Genomic DNA, 24,974 nt, shown 5'->3' with positions numbered 1-24,974 from the left:
TACACCTATGCTTACCAGAACCCCACCGCCACCATGAGCCACTCCACAACCTGATCAACTCTATGTGAAGGAGATCTGTTTCACTGCAACATGGTCACACCAGGTACTGACCACTTTTCCCCAGACCCACCACCACCACTAATAAAGCAAAATGGCACGTTTTAGAATGGCTATTTTGTGTGGACAGTCTAAGGCACACCTGTGCAATACACATGCTGTCTAATCAGCCTCTTGGCATGGCACACCTGCGAATTAGGATGGATTATCTTGGTAAAGGAGAAGTGCTCACTATCACAGATTTAGACAGGTTTGTGAACAACCTTTGAGAGAATTTTTTATTTATTTTTTTGTTTCTGGAAAATGTTTCAGATCTTTAAGTTCGTCTCATGACAAAGGGAGCAAAAACCAAAAGTGCTGGCTTCATATTTTTGTTTATTGTATGTTAGTATAGGAGATCATTCCAGCTTATGAGACACAGTACACGGTAACATCTCTCACCACTATCTTGGGTACGGAGCTCATGGGTTCATCCTCTTTGGGAACGATGCGGATGTAAAAGACAGCAGGGAAAATGAAGATGAGGCATGGAGCAGAGGTGGCACCTGAAAGAGAGGTAGAAGACAATCGAGTCAGCTTCACCCTGTAATCTTTTCTTTTCTGATGATTTGGAGTATTTTATTTACTGGCATAAAAGCTTAGGAAATTGCTGATGATTTACTTAAGTCTGGTTTTCTGTACTGAAAAAACAAGCCTGAATGTAGCTCTACAATTAGAGTTAGTCCAATTTAAAAATGACAATGTATGACTGTGAAACTCAAACTTTAATGAAGCTAAATGCAACAACATTGAATTTATTTTAGTTCCCAATTTTTAAGAAAGAGCAGAATCTGAGCAGGAAAAGGTAAGAAACAAAAACAACAACAAAAAAAAAATCACCTGACAAATGTAATTTAATTCTCAGAAGTAGGTTGGACCTAATAAAGAGCTTTAGAAAAGATGTGTGTTTCTGTGGTTGATTGTGTGCTTTTTTTCTTCTTTTAAGTGACATCCTTCAGTGAGAGAAGTTTGTCAAACTTTCCGACTTGTTCCTCTTTTAATAACAAAGCCACAGGACTGGAAAACTTTACATAATCATCACAAAGAACAAAATATAAAACAAACAATTGCTTAACAGCTTCCATGAGTTTGAGTTTTTCACAAATGTGTTCTTGCCTCGACTTGTTTTCGTGCATCAGTAGCCTGTTTTTTTTTTATCATAACAGCATACATTTTTTTGCAAAAAAAAGAACCTAAATGTTATGATGTAAAATGAAAGAAAACCAAATGTGCTGCTTAGATTCTTTTTATGAGTCAGGAAATGTATCAAATTAATTATTTATAGTTTGTCTTCCTTGGTATCTATAGATGAGTCAGCTCAATATCCTGATCTCCTGATCTCCTCTTCATGTTGTGCAGCAGTTATCTCTGCAGATGTCAGCTCTGGTATGCGTCAGACATCCTGCATCAGATGTCAAATGTTCAACTTTCCCCTCTGATGTATGAAGTTCTGCCTCCACTTTGTGGACAAAGTCTGATAATAATATTGACTGACACTGGCAGTCCTCCGGTCATGTTGTTTGTTTGTTTGATTTCCGGTGCTGCCACAGAGAGTTCATATTGAGGAGTAAATTGCAGTAAAAGGAAAACATCTCAAACATGTTTCGGATTTTTCAAAACAAAATTCATCATTACAAGATTGAATTTGTCTCCATCGCCCCATTTGATGCACAAGAACTCGCTAAACAAATGTTCTTGAACGCATGTTTAACCCATGGTGTTCACACTAGACAAGCAGGGAGGGGCTTCTTCTTCTTTTTTTTTTTCTTTTGCTACTTCTAGCAAATGTCTGTCATATACAGGTGGAAGTCTTGGTGGGAAATGTCACAGTGGTGCAAAACTTTCTTTCTCAGCTCAATATATGAAAGACTTGGTGTCACAGAATTCCAGCTAGGCACAAACAGTAATTATTCATTTCTCCTCCATGATCAATTTTCAAACTGTTGGCAAATTATAAGGGACCCTATCACTACCAAAGCCAATCCCTGACTGGTCAAAGTTCAACTTGGTTTAACTTGCAATGCACGTTTTGTACGTAGAATCCAAAAACAGCAGTAAAAACGTGCATAGCTAAGTGTGAACGCTAGAATTTTGAACACGGAAGCCTGAAAATCGTGTTTACACGCGTTTCCATTGACTTTTCATTACAAGTGGCTGCTTGGATGCCCGTCACCAAGGGAAAATGTAACTCGAGAGCAAAAGTGGCAGATCTGACACTGGTATACTAACCTATCACACCAAAGATGCCCAAAATGTTAGGTGCAAATATCACAAGCATGTTGATGAAGAAGAGCAGAACGAGGGCGATGAGGACGTGGCGTAACCAGCTAAAAGGTTTGGTGGGGAATAACATGTGGAGGATGGCTCTGCGCACCTGCAGAGATCAAATTCATGTTTGAAACAGACCAAGGTGACTTTATTTTCACAATAAAGACAAAAAAGTTCTCACGTACAGGGAACAGGACAATCGGCACAGTTAGGGTCACAGCAGTAAGGACAGCCACACGCACGCACAGGATCAAAGTGTCATAGGGATCAATGCGACTGTAGGTGTGCAGCAGTTCAGGCTCCACTTTATCTGCAGGAAAACACCAGGAGAAACCAGTTTCTGAATGTGCACCAACATCAAAAGCTGCAGTACTTTGTAGAAGCTGCAGCAAATAAGTCGCCACAAGAGGGAACTCTGCAGCGCAAGAGAGTTATAGCTATTTATACATCATTACATTACACTGGATTGCAGCGAAGTAAAGTCAGTTTTATATTGAAACACCATAATGAGGAAATTTTAAGAACATGGCATCAAAAGAACATTTCATTAGCAATAATTAGGTTTTATACTTCATTTTGATATATTTACGTGTATTCTTTATTATTCATTTCTTTATGATTCTTTGTTAGTTCAAATTAAGCCATACCAGCCTGTTTGCATTTGTCAACAGTTAGAGATAAATGCTGAAGAAATTTTGATGTTTGTATGGATTTTGTGGAAAATAGCACAAGAGATTTTGGGGGGCACCTGCGCTCACCATAAAAGGTCAAGTAGCCAAACAGAGCAGCCAGAAAGTACATGGTGTACATAACAAGGATGGAAATATTGGAAACCTTTTGCATCTTCTTCTTTGATGGACTGAAATCAGAAATTTTGGAGTTGTAAAAAAAAAAGAAAGCCACATTCTGCACAGACCTGTTGTAAAAACCACAGGTTTACAAGGACTCACTTTCGCAGCTCGGTGTAGATGGGCAAAACCTCTGGGTGGCAAACAAAAGCGAAAGCCAAAATAGGGATTGTGTAAGCCGTCTGTAAAAAAGTGAACAGACACATAACTTTCTATAATTAGCCAGCCTCTAGAGCCTCTCAAAGAGAGTGTGTACCACCAGTTAGAAGAAATTCTATATCTAAAAAGGCTGTTGGTGCAAATGCTAACCTGTGTGTTGAGGGTGATCATCCGAAGGCCGCAGTGAGAGTCGTCTTCCTCAGGAACACCACCAGCGATGTACTCCTGGATGTGGTTTGAGACATTCGGGCTGTGGTGTGCAGCAGTGCTGTTGACTGAATACTCCTCGAACGGGCAAGGAGTCTGAAACTTCTTAAAAATGACCTGTAAACACAGATAAAAGAGAGATAAGGGTCAAAAGACGCAAGAAAACCGTCCATTAGAACAATGAAATCCACCTTATCAAGCATCAATTCAAAATAGGGACAAGTGTAGGAAAAAGACGAGGGCAAGAAAGAGGGCCCGTGTGCCAGGTCGACATGTCAGAATAAATGAGGCTCTGTGTGAAGAATAGCTGTGATGAGGGGCCACTTACTGCAGTGAGAAAGAACACCATGCAGCTGAGAGAAAATCCACTGGTGTAGCCAAGGTAACCTGGAAAAAAAGAAACTCAATATCAACAACCTGTTACACGGCTGCACTTGTTCTTTGAAAGTGCCACATTAGCAACAATGAAGCCTGTCAGATTTATAGGTAGATCAATTATTCCAGCTCAGTAATGAATATGCTGTAAGAGAATCCTGCAGAGTGCCTAGGACCCATGAAGACAAAAACATGTTTTTACTCTGTAATAGTGAGCGGATTAGGCCTAAATCTGTAGAGTAATTATCAAAGAGAACATTAGGAGCACCCGCTGACTTCCTGGCAAGTGACAGGATAAAAACACACTAATTGCTTGATGTTAGCATTTCCATCAAAGTCTCATTGTGTAAGCTAGCTAAATGCCAAATGCATTTTTCATCAAGAAAACTCCATGTATATGCACTTCAGTTAAATGTGTATACCCAGGTGGTCAACACTCTACAAATATTAGATCATAAAGGCATAAATTCCTTCATAAGTATCCTTCATCTGCAAAATTGACTGTCTTTAACTTTTCCTCCTTTATTTATGAAACGTTTGTGTTTTAATAAACTATCAAATCGTCTCTCCTAAAAAGATGAGATAAGTCAGCATTGTTCATCATAGATAGAGATGGAGATAGAGAAAGAATGGAAAAAAGAACAATTGTTTGATTTTAAAATAAGTCATTTATTTAGTGGTGAAGAAAAGAAGTTAATCTTAATACTTTTTAACGTAACAGTGGTTGTTATGGACAGAGGTCAAACATTTCCTGTAGGTCTTCACATTTATATCGTAGCTGCTATTTTGGTCCATTCTATCATGAGGATCTTCTTAAGAGCTGTGATATTTTATGGTTGTTGCTGGGCAACACAAGTTTTCAACTCCCTCCACATATTCTGATTCTCCCATCTATTGATGGATTGAAGTCCAGGGACTACCTAGACCAGTTCAGAAACTTGAAATGCTTTAAAAGTAGCTAGTCTTCTGGTGTTTGGGATCAGATCCAGCCATGTTTTACGATGGTAGGAAGTTTTTGCTTTAAATCTCCATGCATCGATATAATGATCCTTTCCTTAACAAGGATCAGTCGTCCTGTCACTTGTCAGAAAAGTTCCCTTAAAGCATGATGTTTCCACCCCCGTGCTTAACAGTGCATATGGTGTTCTTGGGAATGCAACTTAACATTCAACCCCCCCACCCCCCAGTCTTCCACTCTTATTCATGTCCACAATGTTCTTCCTGGTGTCCTTAGACAGCTCATTGGTCTTGGTCATGGTGGAGAGGTAACAGTTTGACTGTTTAATTGTATGTGTAGCAACTTTAAGGCTTGTCCAGATGCAGGAGATGTTGAGCCAGGTTCACGGTTTGTAATGGCCAAAAGGAAATTAAATACTGTTTTGCTAACACATTTGTTGTGTTTATCCTAAAGAATAAAAAATATGTAACAACAATAAAACTAATTTTTCAAGGTTTCAAATATCATTCCAGCTTAACGTGTTACATGAAGCAATCATCAAAGATACCAGACTCTGCTCACCCTCTCCATACAGAAACCAAAAATAAACAAAACCTGCAGATGAACAGGTGCATGAAATTAAATTCTCCCCCTGATCATGTGACACTGGAACAACAATGGCAGCTACAGTGTGTAAACAGGTGTCTTTATACAGATAACCAGTTTAAACAGCTGACATTAAAACAGGTAACAAATGGTTACAATTATTCAATTTCTGGATTATTTATTCCGTCTCAATTGTATCTACGATGAATATTACTGTCACAAAACAGACAGCTGGTTCCAACTGCAGCAGGTTTATTAGCTCAGCTAAAAGTATACAAAGATAAATCAGGGTCAGGTAGGCAGGGGTCAAAAACGAACATAGGAGCATGAAAGGAACAAAGAGAATAGTCAGGATGCAGACCAGCAGGCAAACAGAGTCAAATATGATACAGGGTCAGGAAATCAGAAGATTAGGTCAGGATAAACCCTCAGTAACGCAGGAAGAGTGGGACTAACAATACTTTGGACTGAGTAAAGGTCAGTGCAGAGTTTAATAATAATAATAATAAATTTTGTGCATATAGCGCCTTTCTGGACACTCAAGGTCGCCTCACAGTACAAAATTATGTAAAAACATAAAAAACAACAATAAAACTCACCAGAACACAAAATAACTTAACAGTTAAAACAGCAGCTTAAATATTATGTGCTGAATGCATGGTGAAACAGGTGAGCTTTGAGATGTTTGGAAAACTGACAGAGTGAGTCCATATTTTGTAGATCAGAGGGGAGGGAGTTCCAGAGTTGCGGGGCAGAGCTGCTGAATGCTCTACCCCCCCATGGTAATGAGACGGGGTCGTGGAACAGCCAGTCGAAGGGAGGAAGAGGATCTGAGGGAGCGAGTGGGGGTAGCAACAGTCAGGAGCTCTGAAAGATACGGAGGGGGGCGAGGTTGTGGAGGGCATTAAAGGTTATAATGAAGATTTTGCAAGTGATCCGGGGAGGTATTGGTAACCAATGAAGCTGCTGTAAGACGGGTGTAATATGGTGAATGGAGGGGGTTTAGGTTATTATTCGAGCAGCTGAGTTTTGAAGCAGTTGAAGCTTACGGAGGGTTTTTTGTGGAAGTCCAGAAAGAAGGGAGTTGCAGTAGTCTATACGGGAGGTGACGAGACTGTGGACTAGGACCGCTGTGGAGTGAAGAGTGAGAGCGGGACGGAGACGACGAATGTTACGCAGATGGAAGTAAGCCGAACGGGTGATGTTATTGATGTGGGCAGTGAATTACAGAGCTTGTTAAGAGTGGATTTAGTGCCAACAACGAGAAGTTCAGTCTTATTGCAGTTTAATTTAAGGAAGTTTGCGGTGTACCAGGATTTGACTTCAAAAAGACAATTGGAGAGGGAATAAGGTGGAAAAGTAGAGCCCGGTTTGGAGGAGATATAGAGCTGGGTGTCGTCCGCATAGCAATGAACCTGCATATTGTGTTTCCGAAAGATGTGACCGAGGGGGAGGAGGTAAATGATGAAGAGAAAGGGCCCCCAGGACAGAGCCCTGGGGCACACCTGTGGTGATTGGAGTCACGGGAGAGGCGAATGATTTTAACTGGATGAACTGGGTGCGATTTGAGAGATAGGAATGGAACCAGCTAAAGGGGAAGGTTTCTGATGCCAACCTTCCCCTTTAGGAAGGTTGGCATCTGTCCAAAGTCTGTCCAGACGGATGGGGTGGGAGATAGTGTCAAATGCTGCACTCAGATCTAGCAGGAGGAGGATGGAAACGGAACCAGCATCTGCCGCAAAGAGGAGGTCGTTTGTGATCTTGAGGAGGGCTGATTCGGTACTGTGGAAGGGACGAAGACCAGACTGGAGCTCTTTGTTTAAATTGTTGACGGAGAGATGGGCATGGAGTTGAGTTTTTTCAAGAATTTTTTAGATGAATGGGACGTTTGATATTGGGCGGAAATCGTTGAGGTTGGAGGGGTCTGAACCCATTTTATTTTAGTATGGGGGTGACTACTGCTGACTTGAGAGCAATGGGAACTGTTCCAGTTAAAAGGGAGGCATGAATGATGCTGGTGATCAGTGGGGACAGAGAAGGGAGAGTAGCCTTGAGGGTATTGGATCAAGCTGGTAGGAAGAGGTGTTGGATTTTTGGATGAGTTCACTAATTTGATCAACTGATGGGAGGTTAAAAGCAGAAAACGAATGAAGTGGGGGAATTAATGGGAAAGCAGTTTTCTGCAGGCAGCGTTTTCAGTGCAGGTGGGGAGCTGTTGACTTTGACTGGGGACATTGTTGGGCAGTGGAGGGACTACTTCAAGGATCTCCTTAAACTGAAATCACTGACTTAGTCGACGAGCTCCTTGGTGACAAGGCTCGAGGTCCACCCTGAGTACCTCAAGTCTCTGGATGCTGTGGGAGTGTATTGGCTAACACGTCTCTGCAGCATTGTATGGCTGCCGGGAACTGTACCCCTGGACTGGCAGACATGGGTGGTGGTTCTCCTTTTCAAGAAGGGGGGCCCCAGGGAGTGTTCCAACTATTGGGGAATCACACTCCTCAGCCTCCCTGGGAAAGTCTATGCCAGGGTACTGGAGAGGAGATTCCGTCCAATAGTCAAACCTCAGATCCAGGAACAACAGTGTGGTTTCCGTCCTAGTCGTGGAAAAGTGGACAAGCTCTACACTCTCTTTTAGATGCTGGAGGGTTTGTGGGAGTTCGCTCATCCAGTCCATACGTGTTTTGTGGATTTGGAGAAGGCTTTCGACTCCGTCCCCCGTGGTTTCCTGTCGAGGGTGCTATGGGAGTATGGGGTCCGGGGAGCCTTACTGAGGGTTGTCCAATCTCTGATCAGAGAGGAGCTTTGTTCGCATTGCCAGCAGAAATTAAGACCTATTTCCGGTGCATAGACTCCGACAGAGCTGTCCAATATTGCAGCCTTTGTTCATAATCTTTATGGACAGAATTTCTCGGCACAGAGAGGTGCTGGAGGGGGGTCTGGTTTGGGGACCACGGGATTTTTGCTCTGCTCTATGCAGATAATGTCCTGTTGGCTACTCGAGCCGGGACCTCCAGCATGCATTGGGTGGGTTTGTGGTCAAGTGAGAAGCCCCTTTGATGAGGGTCAGCATAGGTAAATCTGAGGCCATGGTTCTTGACCAGAGAGACTTAGTGTGCCCTCTCTCGGTGGGTGGAGTAATCCTGCTCCAGGTGGAGGGGTTTAAATATCTTAAGGTCATGTTCAGTAGTGAGGGAAAATTGACAGATGGACTGGAGCGGCGTTCGCCATTATGGTATCGTTGTACCGGTCCGTTGTGGTGGCGGGAGAGCTTAGCCAGAAAGCAAACCTGTCAACTTCATTGCAACACTCACCTATCGTCATGAACTCTGGGTCATGACCGAAAGAACGAGGTCCCGAATACTAGCGCCTAAAATGATTTTCCTTTGAAGGGTGGCTGGGCCGAGTCCGTCCGATAGTTGAACCTCGGATTCAGGAACAACAGTGCGGTTTCCGTCCTGGTCGTGGAACAGTGGACCAGCTCTATACCCTATCTAGGGTGCTGGAGGGATTGTGGGAGTTCGCTTACCCAGTAGGGTTATGCCGATGTACGATACCATCGTCCATCATGATGGGTGAGTGACATCCCGATGGAGAGACACCATCGTGATGCCACGACCCCGCCACGTTGCGAGTCGATACCATAAGCCGCGGTTACATGTGCAAATTATCTTGTTGGCATCAATGGTCGGATTAGAATCCAACCGTGTACATGGGCCCAGAAAAATGTTTTCAGAATATAACAAACGTTCACATGGCTCACACTTTCGGTCGGAATAAATCATTCGCACATGCGCAGTAGGGTTTGAAAAACCGGAAAAGGATATAACTTCCGCCGAGCGGCTATTTTTTTTTTCAAACTTTATTGAATGTAACAATTCAATCCAAAACAATGTTGCCGAGCGGCCATATACGTTGACATGTCAGCTCGGTAATATATGAGACGATCTTCTAAACGTGCTTTTAATAATGTTACGATTATTATGAAGCGCCTGTTCGCTCATCATTTTAATTTTAATCTGTGTGGTCAGTGCTTTTTCTGTTGAAGAACGGATCCAGGATTAGCAGTATGCTACACGTGCTAACAACATTAGCTTTGGGTGGTGCTGCAATCTGCAACCTGGCTGCACGTAAACATGTGGGAATAACATCAGCCTTTATTTTGTCGGGACACGACTCGAAACACAAAACCACGTGATTGTTTGAACGGTTTCTAAGGAATGAGCGACATTTTTGCTTTGAACTAAACTGCCCCAAACTGCTGTGTGTGTGTGCTGACGATCCGAGCTGTGCTCAGACACACTGCGGGACGGATCGCAGTTCTAAATCTCCCACATACCGCTCATGTAACAAAGCACCCCCCCCCCCCTTCCCCTCAGAGACAAAGCTGTAAGTCCGCGCTCCACCGGTCCACTTGACTAGTTAAGTGCGGGAGCGGACTACTTCTTTCAATTTTGTTTGTTACTTTTTTTTGTTAAAGTCACTTCCCTCAGTTTATACTGGATCATCGCGGATGAGTCATTAGTTGGGAAATAAAATAAATAAAGTAATAAAATAAAATAAAGAATAGCAATTATATAAGAACCCCCCCCCCCCGGCGATATCACCGTCCATCCCGATGGTTGACAGCAAACACCGTCAACTGCCAATTTAGGGGACATCGCCCAACCCTGTTACCCAGTCCATATGTGTTTTGTGGATTTGGAGAAGGCGTTCGACCACGTCCCTTGTGGTATCCTGTGGAGGGTGCTCTGGGAGTATGGGGTCCGGGGAGCCTTGCTGGGGGCCGTCCGGTCTCTGTATGACTGGAGTAGGAGCTTGGTTCGCATAGCCGGCAGTAAGTCAGACCTGTTCCCGGTCCACGTTGGACTCCGGCAGGGCTGCCCTTTATCACCGGTTCTGTTCATTGTTTTTACAGACAGAATTTCTAGGCGCAGCCAGGGGCCGGAGGGGATCTGGTTTGGGGACCACAGGATTTCCTCTCTGCTTTTTGCAGATTATGTCCTGCTGGCTTCATCGAGCCAGGACCTCCAGCGTGCATTGGGGCGGTTTGCAGCCGAGTGTGAAGCGGCTGGGATGAGGGTCAGCATGGGTAAATCTGAGGCCATGGTTCTTGACTGGAGAAAGGTAGTCTGCCATCTCTCTGTGGGTGGACCTCCCTGCCCCAGGTGGAGGAGTTTAAATATCTGGGGGTCTTGTTCACGAGTGAAAGAAGACAAGAGCGTGAGATTGACAGGCGGATAGGAGCGGCGTCCGTAGTTATGCGGTCGCTGTATCGGTCCGTTGTGGTGAAGAGAGAGCTGAGCCAAAAAGCAAAGCTCTCAATTTACCAGTCGATCCTCGTTCCAATACTCACCTAATGTCATGAGCTATGGGTCATGACCGAAAGAACGAGGTCCCGAATACAAGCGGCTGAAATGAGCTTCCTCCGTAGGGTGGCGGGGCGCTCCCTTAGAGATAGGGTGAGAAGCTCGGCCACCCGCGGAGACCTCGGAGTAGAACCGCTTCTCCTCCACATTGAAAGAAGCCAGTTGAGGTGGCTCGGGCATCTAGTCCGGATGCCTCCTGCACGTCTCCCTGGAGAGGTGTTCTGGGCATGTCCCACTGGGCGGAGGCCCCGGGGAAGACCCAGGACACGCTGGAGAGACTACATCTCTCGGCTGGCCTGGGAACACCTTGGGGTCCCCCCAGAGGAGCTGGAGGAAGTGGCTGGGACTAGGGAAGTCTGGGCATCTCTGCTCAGTCTGCTGCTCCCGCGACCCGGTTCCGGATAAGCGGAGGAAGATGGATGGATGGGTGGCTGGGCACTCCCTTAGAGATAGGGTGAGAAGCTTGGTCACCCGTAGGGAGCTCAGAGTAGAGTTGCTTCTCCTCCACATTAAGAGGTGGCTAGGGCATCTAGTCTGAATGCCTCTTGGATACCTTCCTGGGGAGGTATTCCAGGCATGTCCCAGTGGGCGGAAGCCCCTTGGAAGACCCAGGACACGTTGGAGAAACTACTTCTCTCGGCTGGCCTGGGAACGCCTCGGGGTCCCCCTAGAGGATCTGGAGGAAGTGGCTAGGGTGAGGGGAGTCTGGGCATCTTTGCTTAGATTGCTGCCCCCGCAACCCAGTCCCAGGTGTGCAGAAGAAGATGGATGGATGGGACAAAATGCAGAAACAGTGACAGAAAAATATTTTGATTCCCCAATGTATGTAATTCACCTTTTGGCCTATCACTTCAGGGGTCGCCACAGTGAATCAGCTTTTACTCATTTGCACACACAGGTGGCTTGGCAGAGATTTTTACGCCCCATGCCCTTCCTGACACAACCCTGTGTTTTATCTAACTTGGGGACCAACACAGGATGACCTAAACTTTGGCCCCTTTGTGGCTACATAGTTAGGCAGTAGCACAAAGGGTCTTGCTCATCGTGGCCCCTGGGAAAAAAATCCTGGTTTCCCATGCATAAGTCCTACCCGTAGCAGCAAAGCCATCAAACCACTTTTTTTGCCCCACGGTATACTGTAATTAAAACACATCTTCAAAATGGCCTCCTATCATTTTCCTGCTGTAATTTTTAAAAATGTGTTTTACACTGTAAAAATTCCTTTTTGTCAATGACTCAGCTTCTAGTGTAAAGTAAATGACAAATGTCTATGTTTATCTCAGTCAATTTAAAACAACATGGATAATGTATACTTCCTATGAGCTGTTCAGATTCACCTGTAGAAGAACACATATCTTTGTTTCATCACAAAAACTCAGTAAAATTAAACTTTAAATGGAAAAAGGTCATTTGTTTCAGAGAAAATGTGTGATTGCATCAATTTTACTCACCAAGCTGTTTCATTAAAGAAAGTGGCAGGATGACACAGGCAGAGACAATGATGACAAGGTAGTTTCCATTCAAGTACCAAAGGCTGCAAAAAAGACAAATCTATTTTACTTTGGTAAACTATAGATTTAAAACATTAAAACAGTGTACAGCAAACAGAAGCTCTTAATGAAAGAGGAGGTGATAGTCTATAAAGTGTTTTGTAAACATTTGTTTCTTGAAATAAAGCAGCTCTAATGTGTGTGCTAGAGTGGCCCTAAAAACTTTTCTGACCCTAAATAGCCGGCAGTAAATGTCCAGTAGGGGTGAGCATATCCTTCTGACTATTGATAGTATCAATACCAAGGTGAGGTATCGATACTTGCGTGATGAGATCGATACTTTCTTTGCAGTTTTTCTACATAAAGTAAAGTTCTTGAATTTACTTACAAAGTCCATGAAAACGCAGTGTTGCCAGATTGTGCAAAAAGCCGCCAAATTTGAGCAAAACCTCGCCCATTTACGGGGAAAACTGCCCAATCTGGCAACACTTGAAGTGCGCTGTTCACACAGACACCTCGTCTTGCTACAGCTCACACCTTACCCTTCTCCTCCCTGCTTCATCAGAGAATGGAGATATTCGTTAAAGAGCCACATATTTGCAGCAATGGCAAGATTTTTGGAAGTGTTATTTTATTTTATATTTAAACCACCATATGGTTCCCGAGCGGGCCTGTGTCTGCACCTCACCACTCCCCTAGCAGTCAAATGCGGAGAAAAAATATCCCACACAGTGTTACTTTTGTTTACCTTTTTTAGGTACGGTAGTTACTTTGTTATTTTATAACTGCCTTTATTTTGAAAATATATTTTCGTGGTGCTATTTTCTGAAACGTTGTTACATTGAAGCTTTTTGTAAAAATGTTGCACTAGTTACTGTTTTTTTTGTTGTTATTATTGTATTATGCCGTTACTAATACACATGTTCTGTAATTGATGTATGCTCAGTTCAGACTGTAGTCATTAGTTAATTAACATTTTTATCTGCTAAAAGACTATGTCGTGTGTTTTTATTATACACCTAATTAACAAAAAAATGTGTATTTTCAAAATTATTCTATAATCAGAACATTTAAGGAAAAATTATCCGTATCTATATCGGTATCAGTATGGACATCAGCATTACTAGCCAATTCCTTGGTATCGAGTCAGTACCCAAATACCCAGTATCGCCCACCCCTGATGTCGAGGACTCTGGAAGAAATGTGTCTTTCCAAATGCGGCTCTCATCATGAGCCCTGGAATAGACCATTATGTAACAAATGATTTATGTGGCAGTTTTGGAAAAGGAGACGACAAAACAGACGTTTTTGAATTTAGCTACAACATCAACAGCCATTTAGGAGAACCAGAGACTAACTTTGTACTTTCAGAAAAATGTCTACCCATTTATTCCATCACCCTCTACGGTTTCTAAGTACTACACTTCAGTGCTGAGGCTCTAGAAGGCTGGTGTCCTGAGCCAAACATATACAGTTGCCTTGAATTTAAAAATGGCACCAAACATGATGCCTTTCAGTTTTGTTAACAGAAAACAAATGGTAAAAAAAAAGAAGTATGTTTTTATTGCCAGGTGAAATGAGCTTACAGCATGGGTGACAATAGAAAACATCAGCAGCAGCATACAGCTTAAAGAAATGGCCCTTGATCCATTAAGGCCTACTGTCTCTTAAATCTTGTGCTCAGTGAGGCCTTTGTGTCCATCAGCCCTCTTTTTTTAGCAGCTAATCATGTTATTCTTGACTCTGAGTGAAACACAAGCAGAGGGATCAGCTGTCCACCACAGCTCTGCAGGCTGCGGCAGACAGCAATCTATCAGATCAGCAGCGCTTGAGCATGCTGGAGGTGGGTGCACAGGAACTAGTTTGGAAAAGTCCCTTGAAAGCAGCAGGCCACATTTTCTTTGGGCCTTTTGAGGCATAAGGTCAACTTAAAGGATCACGTGTGGACTGTAAGCTAACAGGAGAGCATGTAAACAGAGCAAAGGGGAGGGGAAAGGCACATTTCTAATGAACCTGCTGCTCTCCAGAAACTGCCCTAGAAACAACACAGGTTTTCTGATTTTGGCTAAAGATTTGAAGTGGGATACAACTTATAGATCTTTAATACTAAACGACCCTCTTTATTCATTTAAAAATCTAACTGGCAGCGAATTTCATGTGTTCTAACTGATCACAAGCATCAATCCTTTACCAGTCTGCTCAACCTAACAGTGGAGCACACACACTATTAAAAACAATGATAGTGTATCTCTCCCCAGGCAATAAGCAGCAGAAAAAGCACTTTTTTATGAATTTTGTTGACACAAACAAGTATTTTGGGTGTTTTTTAACTTCACAACAAACAAAACACAAGTTTTTTTTCTCATGTAATGTTAATGAGAAACTCCATCAACATAAGCAAGCAGGGAGAGCAGGGCACCTGCCACAGATTATTATAGGCTATTTCCAGACTATTTTAAGAGCCACTGGTCATAAACGTCAGTCTTTGCATAAATGACTTATTCCTCATGGTTTGCAGTGGATTTGAACAATCACCGTTGTCAATGAGCTGACCCATCCTAATGCAAAGTCTAGGAATTTGGCACTATGACTTGAAACTCTTGGCTGTTGTCACATGTTTGTGCGTCTGTCAGAAATGCAGAGAAGTCGTTACACTTTGAATCCATGAGTGCTGCAGAACTGATTGTTCTGGAGCTCCGTGATGTTTTGACGGGTTCTGTAATTCTAGACTGGACTCAAGGAGTTTATGATTCTTAAAAGGCCACACCATCTGTTACAGAATGCCTCCGTGTGGCTGAATATAGCTCATAATGACGATGTTTGCCACTGATCATATGCTACTGTGCCATGGAGAGGAATCCATATATAGCTTCTCCCAGTCTAAAATGAATCAGCAGAACAGGATAACCTGGGATACTTGAGAGATGTTGGATATTGCAGAACCTCAGTGCGACACAGTGGGTGAAGCTGCAGTTTCTGCTCTCTGTTTTGATCACAGTTTGTTTTTAGATTTAAGTAGGCAGCTTGATCCCACTTCTTTCCTTTTGAGCTGTTTGCAGGGTTTTCCCGCATGAAGCAAAACTTTCACAGGATAAGCGCTGGTTTCAAGAGCTGACAGTGCAAGGGTTAAAGCCCACTCCAATGAAAATCACCTCCTTGGTGTTTTTAAAGATGTTCTTGTGGCCTTTTTCTCATGAAAGAGGACATGTGTCAAGAAAATTAAGCTTAAAATTGCATTTCCAAATATTTCTTTATTCAAATTCGTGGTGAATCGGGAGCAGATGAAAAAATGCAGTTTGAAAAAACTTATAGTTGTTCCATACAAACTACAATCAGCCATAAGCTCCCTTTCTCTGCTCCATTCTGATCACCCACTTGCAGACAAATAGATCCATGAACGTCTTTGTTTTCATTGTCTGAGGTGGCATCTGGCTCAAAACTTTACGGCTGAATAGCTCCAATATTGCTCGCTATTTTTTGTTGGCCTGCTAATGTAAACTTAGGATTGTAAGGGGCTGTAAGCAAGCAGGAGAGAATGCAAACAATGGGATGTTCGGAAATGCTGGCTTACTGTCCGCCAACAGTCCCGCCCACAACTCAGAGGTGAATTTCTGATGAATTCCTGCTGCTCTGCAGAAAATATGTCCTAGAAAACAACACAGTTTTTTTTTTATTTAGGCTAAAACCAGTATATTCATAGTTAAAGACCACAGGGAACGCTTTTACAATCGACCAAAAGATGATTGTAGCAGGACTTTAAAACCGTGTGGAACCAGAAAACACGCAATCATAACCACCCCACCGCTCAGCCAATTCCAACTGTCCAATCTTATCAGAACTCCACGCTGACTAAATCAATAAAGAGAGCAAACTGATATCCTGTGCCCCCCCCCCCATGCTCCTGCTGAACCTGCCAGGCCCCTTGACCTTCACACAGAGCGCAGTGTAGGTCAACAAAAGGCAGGATACGGGTACAGGCAGTCACGCTGGCATGTCAAAAAAAAAGGATAATACCGTACTCACTCAGAGTTGGGATCCTCTTTAAGGAAAGCTTGGATGACCAGGGGCAACTCAGATTTAACAATGTAAAGGTAGCTGGACATCGCTGCAACAAGACCAAACAGAAGAAACATGAACATGGGGGGTTGGAAGCAACTTCATGTATGAATAAAAATGTCCACAGTTATAAATTATAATCAAAGGGAGAGTTCAATTTTTTTTTTGCACAAAAAATGTCATATTTATCTGCAGAAAACAACCTTTACCCCACCACCCACAAGTAGAAAACCCAGAGATATAAAAGAGGATAACAAAGAATATCTAGAACTTAATAGAGGCAGAGAGATCAAATCTACTCTTTGTTTAGATTATGATCATGTTTTAACACGGTTATGACCTCCATGTGTAGCCCTCACTTAATGATTTATGTGCAACAGTATTTTAGAACGGTGGGAAAGTTACTGAAAGGCTAAAACGCTGGTTTTCTATTAAAGGCTCAACTAACATCTCACATAGAGCGAGAAATAATAGAGATGTTTCTGTTTCAGAACACAGTGTTTTCAGTGTTTTCAGAACCCACTAAGCAGCACATGGGGGTTAAGCTAACAATATTGCAAGATCTGCTTTTCACAAGATTGCACAACTATGTAGGTTTGTCTGTAAAAAGCCAAAGGACTATGACAGGAACCAGTAGTGCAGACTGAGTTTCTTCACCAACTTTCAAATTGTTCCAATCTTTGTTCAACTCATTTCTAATATACTAAGAGTCAATTGGGCAAACTGGTTTTAGTTAGGGATTAGTTAAAAGTCACGTCTCATTCTGAGAAAAAAATCTGGACACAATCAACTCAGAGGTGATGAGAGTTCAGTCACACAACCAGCAGCACTAATCAGGTGGTTCTGCTTATATTCAAGAACACTGGCTTAAGAAATACCACAGATTGTAGTGGCTATTGCTGAGCCTGTAAAGAGGTGATGAAGTCTACTACAGAATACTGTTCTCCAGCTGTGCCTCAGCAGGTTGCAGAAAATCCAAATGTTTGTGAACACATAAATCATAAGGCTGCTCACCTCCAATATTCTGCAGGGTGATTGCAATCCCAGCAGCCATTTTTCCTGGAGTGCCAAAGGCCCTGTACCCCAGCTGCTCATAAGCTCGAATTCCTGTAAGCAGATTAGAAAACAATAGCCGGTGGTTTGATTTGTGAACGTCTTCTTTGAAGCCAGCCGTTGGGAAAAAATAAAAAAGATAAATCATAGTTGTCCTTATTGTAGCTTTGTTTTCTACTGACATTTGAAAGATTTGAATACAAGAAACTTTTTAAAACAAAAAATAGTTTTGTTTGACTGAAAATGGGAAAAACGGTTTTAATTGGAACAATGATTTAACAATAATACATATATCTCCACCTGTAAGCTATAAATAAAGTTAAAGTCCTACTATCTGTCACACAGATGTGTGAAATTTGTTCTCCGCATTTGACCCTTCCCCTGGGGGAGCGGTGAGCTGCAGACACAGCCGCACTCGGGAACCATTTGGTGGTTTAACCCCCCAATCCAACCCCTTAATGCTGAATGTCAGGCAGGGAGGCCTTGGGTCCCATATTCTTTAGTGTGACTCAGCCTGGATTTGAACTCTCGACCTTCCAGTCACAGAGCAGACTCTACCATAAGGCCACTGAGCTGGTCGGTATGTTTGGTCTTTTGAGAAATGTAGTTTAACAGTTGTAATTTTCCAAATAATAACTTTTAATGAATTCTTTATTTTGGTGGTTAATAAAGGATTTCCATTCAAAAAGATGACTTTTGGTGCAAAACTTACCCACAATGCCAGCTGCTTTGAGGAGCAGGTGAATGGAATAGGCTGATAAAGCTGCAACTGCAGTCAAAAGAAACCTGTAAAAGTTCGACAAGATTATATTTTATGCCTCATTCTATTTACGTCACATTTTATTGCAATGTTATAATTGTAAAATGGTAGTTTGGCAGCATCAGAGCATCAGATGGACAATTTTACTTTGTAAAAAGGACTGGATTTAATTTTAGCGTTATTATTCTTGTAATAAATCAAACAAATTCCTTTCAAAAATATGTGCAGATATGTTCTTAAAGGTTCTCCCACAAAAGTTTAAATGAATTCCATTGAGGGGCTTTAAAATTCCCTCCTACTGTCCCTTTATCAACTGTCTGCTGCTTCTTTAGGACTCACTGACATTGTACAAAGCTAACAGGTGGAACTGGAAGCAGCTGAGATGAATCCCCCTGAAAGAAGCAAATATTTCTCAGCTGGGGCAGAGCTGTCAAACAACTGCGTTGACGAGCATCCGATGGAAGATGAAAAACCACTTTACTGTCCCTGGAGCCGGTTCTGGCTCAGCAGAGCGGTTTCACACAAAGATGATGATAATTTGGAGGACAGCTCACATTGATACGCATTTGATTGACAGCAGTAATCTCGCTGAGTAGTCCTGAAATGTCAAGATCACGACAAGAGCTGCAATTCAAGTGAGATCAGTAGATTCATCGTTGACAGGTCAGCCATGGCTGCATCATCTCTCTTTCTCTGACCATGTTCAAATCAGGTTCAGCGTTTCCATGTGATGCAGTACAAAGGAAAATAAAACACGGCACCATGTTTACACTCATTTAGAAAAATCACTAATCGCTATGGGGTATCTATGTCAGCCCTGAGTAAACCAAATGAGTGTCACTTGAAGTGGCCACGACAAGGCACAAGAGTCATTACGTGCTTTAAAGATGTTGACCTTTCGGCATATCCCTTCATGGCTTTGACTGATTCACACAGGTGGTTTGGCAGAGATTTTTATGCCGGATGCCCTTCCTGACACAACCCTGTATTTTATCCCGGCTGGGGACCAGCACAGGGGGGGATCCAGACTTGGGTCCCCCTTGTGGCTACATAGGTAGGCAGTAGCGTGAAGGGTCTTGCCCAAGGACCCACCCCAGATCAAGTTCATTGAGCCACCTGGTTTATCATAGTTCGTCAAACTGGGTCTGAGTCCTTGGTTCACTTCCCCGGGTGTGAATTAGCTCAAATGTGTGGGTCCTTAGGTCCTCAGACAAGACCCTCTGCAAAGCCACCTGTGTGCTGCGGTGAGCCCTAAACTTCTTTACTCACAAGAAGAGGAGAATGCCTGTGTTGGCCATGGCATAAGCCAATCCAAGGATTCCACTGCCCATAATAGCATTTCCCAGGTTGAAGATCGACATCCCAAAAGAGGTCTTTCCCTCAAACTGTAGATTTGATCAGAAAAAGAATAACAATCTCCCATTATACAACAATATGCATACTTAAAGACTGGCTTTTGTCACTTACATCTGTGAAGCGTATGGCCTTCTTTCCATTTCCACTGGGCAAAAACTCCTCACTCTCCAGTCCACCTTCAGGGTCCTCAAATCTAAGCCGCAAAATTAAAGCTTTTCACTGATTAGATCTGTATTATTGATTACTTCTAAATACTTCTGAAAGTGTTCACACATCTCCCGTAGACATGACTACATTTTAACTATTGATTGGAGGGAAGAAACTGTTTTAAAATCCTTTTTAAATTTACAGCAGACTTACCTAAATCCTTCAGGGCCATTTCTGTAAAAGGATCCACCAGTTGAAGCGAGCACAAAGGCAAACATGCATTTAACAAAAACAAAAGTACAAAAAGTCATGCAGTGTTCTCCTTACATTTATTTATCAGAGGTAAAAGTAGTCTTTAATTACAAATATAAATCAAACGGCTGTTTCAACTTTTTGCAGATATTTTCTGTCATAAATTAATTGATCAATTAATTATTTTTACATTATTACCCAACATTTGCGTGCCCTGTTACAAACACCTGAGTGAGTAAAAATGGAAGAAAACTCACTGTTCCTCGTTGAGAGGGGTCTTTGATGGCAAACAGGTGTCGTCGTCGTGGTCGTTTTTGCCGTTAGATAATATGTTCATCTCTGACTGAGAAGGCTCCATCCTCCAAGATCTGACAGAATTCCTTTAGACTTTGTGTGTTCAGCCTCAACCCCTAATGATTAAAAAAAAAAAAAGAGATGGACATCAGAACAAACTGCCACGGTCTCAATCTATGATTTCTTTGCTCAGTTAATACATTTGTCAAAGATCAATCTATAATTTTGGTATTTTGTCATTTTTATTTTGGCCTAAGCTGGAAATGTTTCATAAAAATGGGATTTGCTTCTTCTGTTCAAAGCATCTTATCAATTATAGTGTATAAACCTGTAACAAACAGAATCCTTTAGGCTTTATAAAATGATAAATTTTTTATATTTTATTTTATTTTCTACTGCTGGTAAGAAGAATACAAGTTAAAACTCTTAGAAAACATAAATATTTTTGTTTAATGACATGTAATTCTGTGGCTTGATATTACGTCTCTCTTTGCTTAGTATTTGTTTGTGCTGCAGCGACGCAGTTCCACCCCTGACACAGTGACTTCCAACACTGAAGACCTGACCTCGTTCCCTCTGTTCACCCATTTTCTTGATTACTGCAACACACACAAACGCGGCCTTAGATGAATTCTTGGAAAGCGAGAAGGTCTGGTATTTTCTGTGTTCATGACACCCTGTCACGGTTTTAGGTTCTTTGCCCTTTATGTTCTAGTTATTTTATGTTCTGGCATGTTTTCTGTTCACTTCCTGTTTTATTTTGAAAGGTTCCTGTTGTGTACTTTGGTTTTGAGTTTTACCTTGGTCCCCATCCTTCCTGATTGGCTTCACCTGTGTCTCGTCTGTCCTATGTATGTATTTAAATCTTGTCATTCCCTTCCTCCTGTGCTTCTCCATAGTATTAGGTCTTCCCGTTCATGTGTATTTGTATTTCGAGTTTCGAGCTTGCCTGCCTGATGCAGTGGTTTTGTTTTATAGTTTTTTGGTTTTGTTTATTAAAGCTCCTTATCCACCTGGAACTCCTGCCTCCTCCTCTCTGCGCCTGGGTACTCCCACAACCCCCCGTCGTAACACACCCAGCATGTAAAAATAAAAGGCACCATCGGAGGTCAAAGTCTGAACGTTTCTGACTTCTGTTTGCTCTTGTAAAACCTCAAAAAGGAGGACAGAACGTTTGTGCCACTGCAAACATTTCATCCTTCTCATTGTTCTTCTTTAAAGAAAAAACAGAATGTGCTCACGTGATGTGGAAAAAAAAAGACGTTTAAATCTCTCATAACAAAAAACAGAAAACAGTTATCAGGGTAATGCCAAAATTATGGGGTTTTTTATGTTTAAAGATTTTCTGTAACTAACTTACAAGAACATGTCATTCTTATTTTCTGTATTGCACAAATGAGTTTCACAAAAAGGTGTGAAAAGCTGGAAAAAAAATGAATGTTGTGTCAAATCAAAATTGCTTTGACAATGTATGGGGTACAATGAATACAAATGTAAAACCTAAAGCTGTTCTCCTTGGACAAAATCATGTGCTTCACATTTTAACAGTGTGAACTCAAGCTGACCATGGTGTGATGTTAGCAGCTTCCGCTGAGAACCAAGTATAATGCTCTAGTTGTCGTCCAAGACAGAAGTGAAGAATTACTGCTATTCAAACTTCACTAGCAAAGTGACTGGTCAACAGCTAAAGTCACTTTTACTGTTTGTATGGGTGAACAACAGCAACAATCTGGATCAGTGAATTTACAGTAAACACAGAGACACAAATACAGACAATAAACAATACTTAAATGCAGCTCTGAAGCTTCTGTTTGCTCAGACATGCGTATTTAAATGCACCAGCAACAAATGTGACAACAGCTTGTTTCACAAATGAAAGCCTGTTTGAAATCTGCAGCAAAAAAATACAAAATACAAAATGTGTTTGTGCATCGTGTGTATGTGTCCCTAATAAATTGTCCTATCCAGACCTAACGGCGACATTCTGTTGATGTATTTAAGATTTGCATAGTGAAGTCTGCAGCTAATTTAATTCATTTACAAAGAGCACAGCTATTTAACAGTTTGCTTGAACCTCGTCCATATTTCTTTAAACGCCTTTCATCCATTTAACACTTTTTTTTTTAAATTCTGCTCAGAAATCTCCGACATCCACGGACTCTCATCAGGAAACAATTACAGTTGTTCAACATAACATTATATTGTATTTAATAGAAATAGTCCATGTTTTGTGTGTTTTTTGTCTTGACGTTGCTCTGGTTTCTGTTCTGTTCTCTAAAGTCGTTTTTATAAATGGAATTCTTTCGAGGGGGGAAACTAGTATGGGGAACACTTTCCAAAATACCATCAATTTTACTCACGTAGAAGGAAAATGCATAAATAAACCATCAGGGGTTCGGCAGCAGAAAACATTTTACTAATAGTGGTACCCGTATTTTTGCAAATGTTTTATTGCTGCGGTCATTGATACAAATAATGTTGCTGCTGTCACTAAAAAAGTGAAAAAAGTAATACAATCAGAGGAAAAGAAATACATTTCTATCTTTTACAAAACAAATTTTTTATTTAACCTTTACTTTTCCAGGAAGTCCCATTGAGATAAAATCTCTTTTTCATGTAAAAGCCACAAATTTACAACAAACTAGCAACAGTTCTATGCACTAAAAGTACGTTGTTTTTTGCTACTTCCTTTTTTCTATTTTCTTACTTCCTTTTTAATATTTTGTAATGTCTGTGTAATGGCAAACTTGTTATCTTTAAGGTAGGAGGAACATGTAGAACAGAAAACCAATGCATGGAGAAAAACAAAAAGACAAACGGCTTTTGTGACTGAAGATTTTTGAGATTTATCTGTCTGCCCCTCTCGCCACAAAAATAAAAGATCCAACTACAAAACATAAACCATGTCATGACATTTGAAAAAGGGATTAACACAAATACATTTTTTTGTTGGAGAAAGTAATTGCAATGAAATTACAGCAATGACGCTGCTTTTCTTTACCAAATGGACATTAATTCAATAATTATTTAAATTCAACTTTTGCTGAGTCACAACTGAAGTATTTCCAGTCCAGATTTTTGTGGCTGTACCAAAAATAAAACATCATTGTATTTGTATTTGTACATCATTTTTCATCAAAATCTTAAAAAAATCTTAAGAGCGGAAACAAAATATGAAATGAAACAGAACAATCTCATTTTGCATTATTCATACTTCAACAGCATAAGAATTCTGTTTGGAATGTCTTGACGTTCTTCTGCACAATAAAAACCACAATAAGAATGTAAAATATAGATTCAATATATAATGTTCTTCAAATATTAATAGGTGAAATTTTAGTTACATTTAAATAAAATTAATGCAAATGCACATGCAATAAGTCCATTTTTATTTTGCAGATAATCAGCATTTTCCTTACTTTTCTTTCTGCAAGTTCATTTAAGAAACAGTTTTCTATCAAATACAAACTTTTTTTAAATTAAATACTGGAAAGGTAACATCACTCTACAGGAGTGCTACTAAGTTTGCTAATGTGACAAAAGATTTATACCTTAAGTTGTTTTAATTAATTAGTAGATTAGTTTGTTGTTTCAAAAATGTAAGCATGTAAACATTGTTAAAACAATAAAATTAGAAAAAGAAGAAAGAAACCAGCAGCAGGACTTTGTTTTTCCTTATTTAGCCATTTAATGTTGTAATGGTTGGAAATGAAAACAAGGCAACACAAAAGGGAACTCTTGGCACATGGAGATGACAAAATGCAACGAGAAAGGTCAAGAGCGCCTGGCAGCACCAGCTCATCCTCACCCCCACGGGGCTCGGGACGCAACACATGATCACGTCCCGTGTTTATTATCCAACACCTAAGAGACTCTGCATGGAAAAGTAACCAAAGAAAGATTCCATAAATCAGAAAAACTACAACAAACTATGTTTTATCCGTATGAAAGACCAAAAAAAAAATTATTATCTTATCAACAATAACTAAGATACAAACCGTTAGTTTTTCTTACTTTAGCTGTAATAAAGTTCATATGCAAATTAGTGTTTAATACGGTGGCCCTGAAGTCCAAATCACACCAACAGAGTGCAAAAACACATTAAAGATCACAACAACAATTAAAAAAGCAAAACAAATAATAAAAAAAACATTACATTTTAGAAATAAAAACAAATTCCAGAGACCAAAAACCGCAATTATAAAAGAAATGAAAAAACTAGAGAGGAAAAACATTTCAGGAAAAAAAAGGTATATTCTAGATATCAAAATGAAACACGATACACACACAAGCTTGTTTTTGTAGTTTCGTGTTTTGAATGTTGTATGTCTGAGTTTTGTGTACTGCAGAGCAGGAATCTACTGAAAAAAGTTTTTACACTGATCCAGGGCAGATTGTTTTTCAGTCTTTTCTTGTTTAATAAATCCAATCAAATCAAGACTATGGGACATCGCTGATTGGTTCATGACGGATGGATGGATGGATGGATGTATGGATGGATGGATGGATGGATGGACGGATGGATAGATGGATGGATGGATGGATGGATGGATGGATGGATGGATGGATGGATGGATGGATGGATGGATGGACGGATGGATAGATGGATGGATGGATGGATGGATGGATGGATGGATGGATGGATGGATGGATGGATGGATGGATGGATGGATGGATGGATGGATGGATGGACGGACGGAA

General features: G+C 41.2%; 1 protein-coding gene across 4 annotated transcripts in view; it reads right to left on the bottom strand.

Annotated features, from left to right (window-relative positions):
- The window catches only part of slc38a3b (solute carrier family 38 member 3b), a 37,128-nt gene that overhangs the window by 3,280 nt on the left and 8,874 nt on the right, over positions 1-24,974 (bottom strand). For 2 of the 4 annotated variants that reach the window (XM_004068611.5, XM_011474769.4), the window contains exons 2-16: positions 20,237-20,389; positions 19,941-19,961; positions 19,692-19,773; positions 19,494-19,609; positions 18,177-18,250; positions 17,426-17,518; positions 16,379-16,460; positions 12,317-12,399; positions 3,907-3,965; positions 3,522-3,695; positions 3,315-3,394; positions 3,123-3,223; positions 2,550-2,674; positions 2,326-2,470; positions 499-602 (exon numbers count right to left, since the gene is read on the bottom strand). In XM_004068611.5, the coding sequence (XP_004068659.1) occupies positions 499-602; positions 2,326-2,470; positions 2,550-2,674; positions 3,123-3,223; positions 3,315-3,394; positions 3,522-3,695; positions 3,907-3,965; positions 12,317-12,399; positions 16,379-16,460; positions 17,426-17,518; positions 18,177-18,250; positions 19,494-19,609; positions 19,692-19,773; positions 19,941-19,961; positions 20,237-20,337 (1,440 nt within the window). In that variant the 5' untranslated portion in view covers positions 20,338-20,389. The remainder of the gene's footprint in view (positions 1-498; positions 603-2,325; positions 2,471-2,549; positions 2,675-3,122; positions 3,224-3,314; positions 3,395-3,521; positions 3,696-3,906; positions 3,966-12,316; positions 12,400-16,378; positions 16,461-17,425; positions 17,519-18,176; positions 18,251-19,493; positions 19,610-19,691; positions 19,774-19,940; positions 19,962-20,236; positions 20,390-24,974) is intronic. The other 2 variants (XM_011474770.4, XM_078947012.1) reach the window with 1 other exon arrangement.

This window comes from Oryzias latipes, chromosome 5 (assembly GCF_053564925.1).
Source record: "Oryzias latipes strain Hd-rR chromosome 5, Olatipes_Hd-rR_3.1".
Classification (NCBI taxonomy): domain Eukaryota; kingdom Metazoa; phylum Chordata; class Actinopteri; order Beloniformes; family Adrianichthyidae; genus Oryzias; species Oryzias latipes.
The sequence above is the reverse complement of the archived record's forward strand: the minus strand, read 5'-3'. Positions and strand labels throughout refer to the sequence as shown.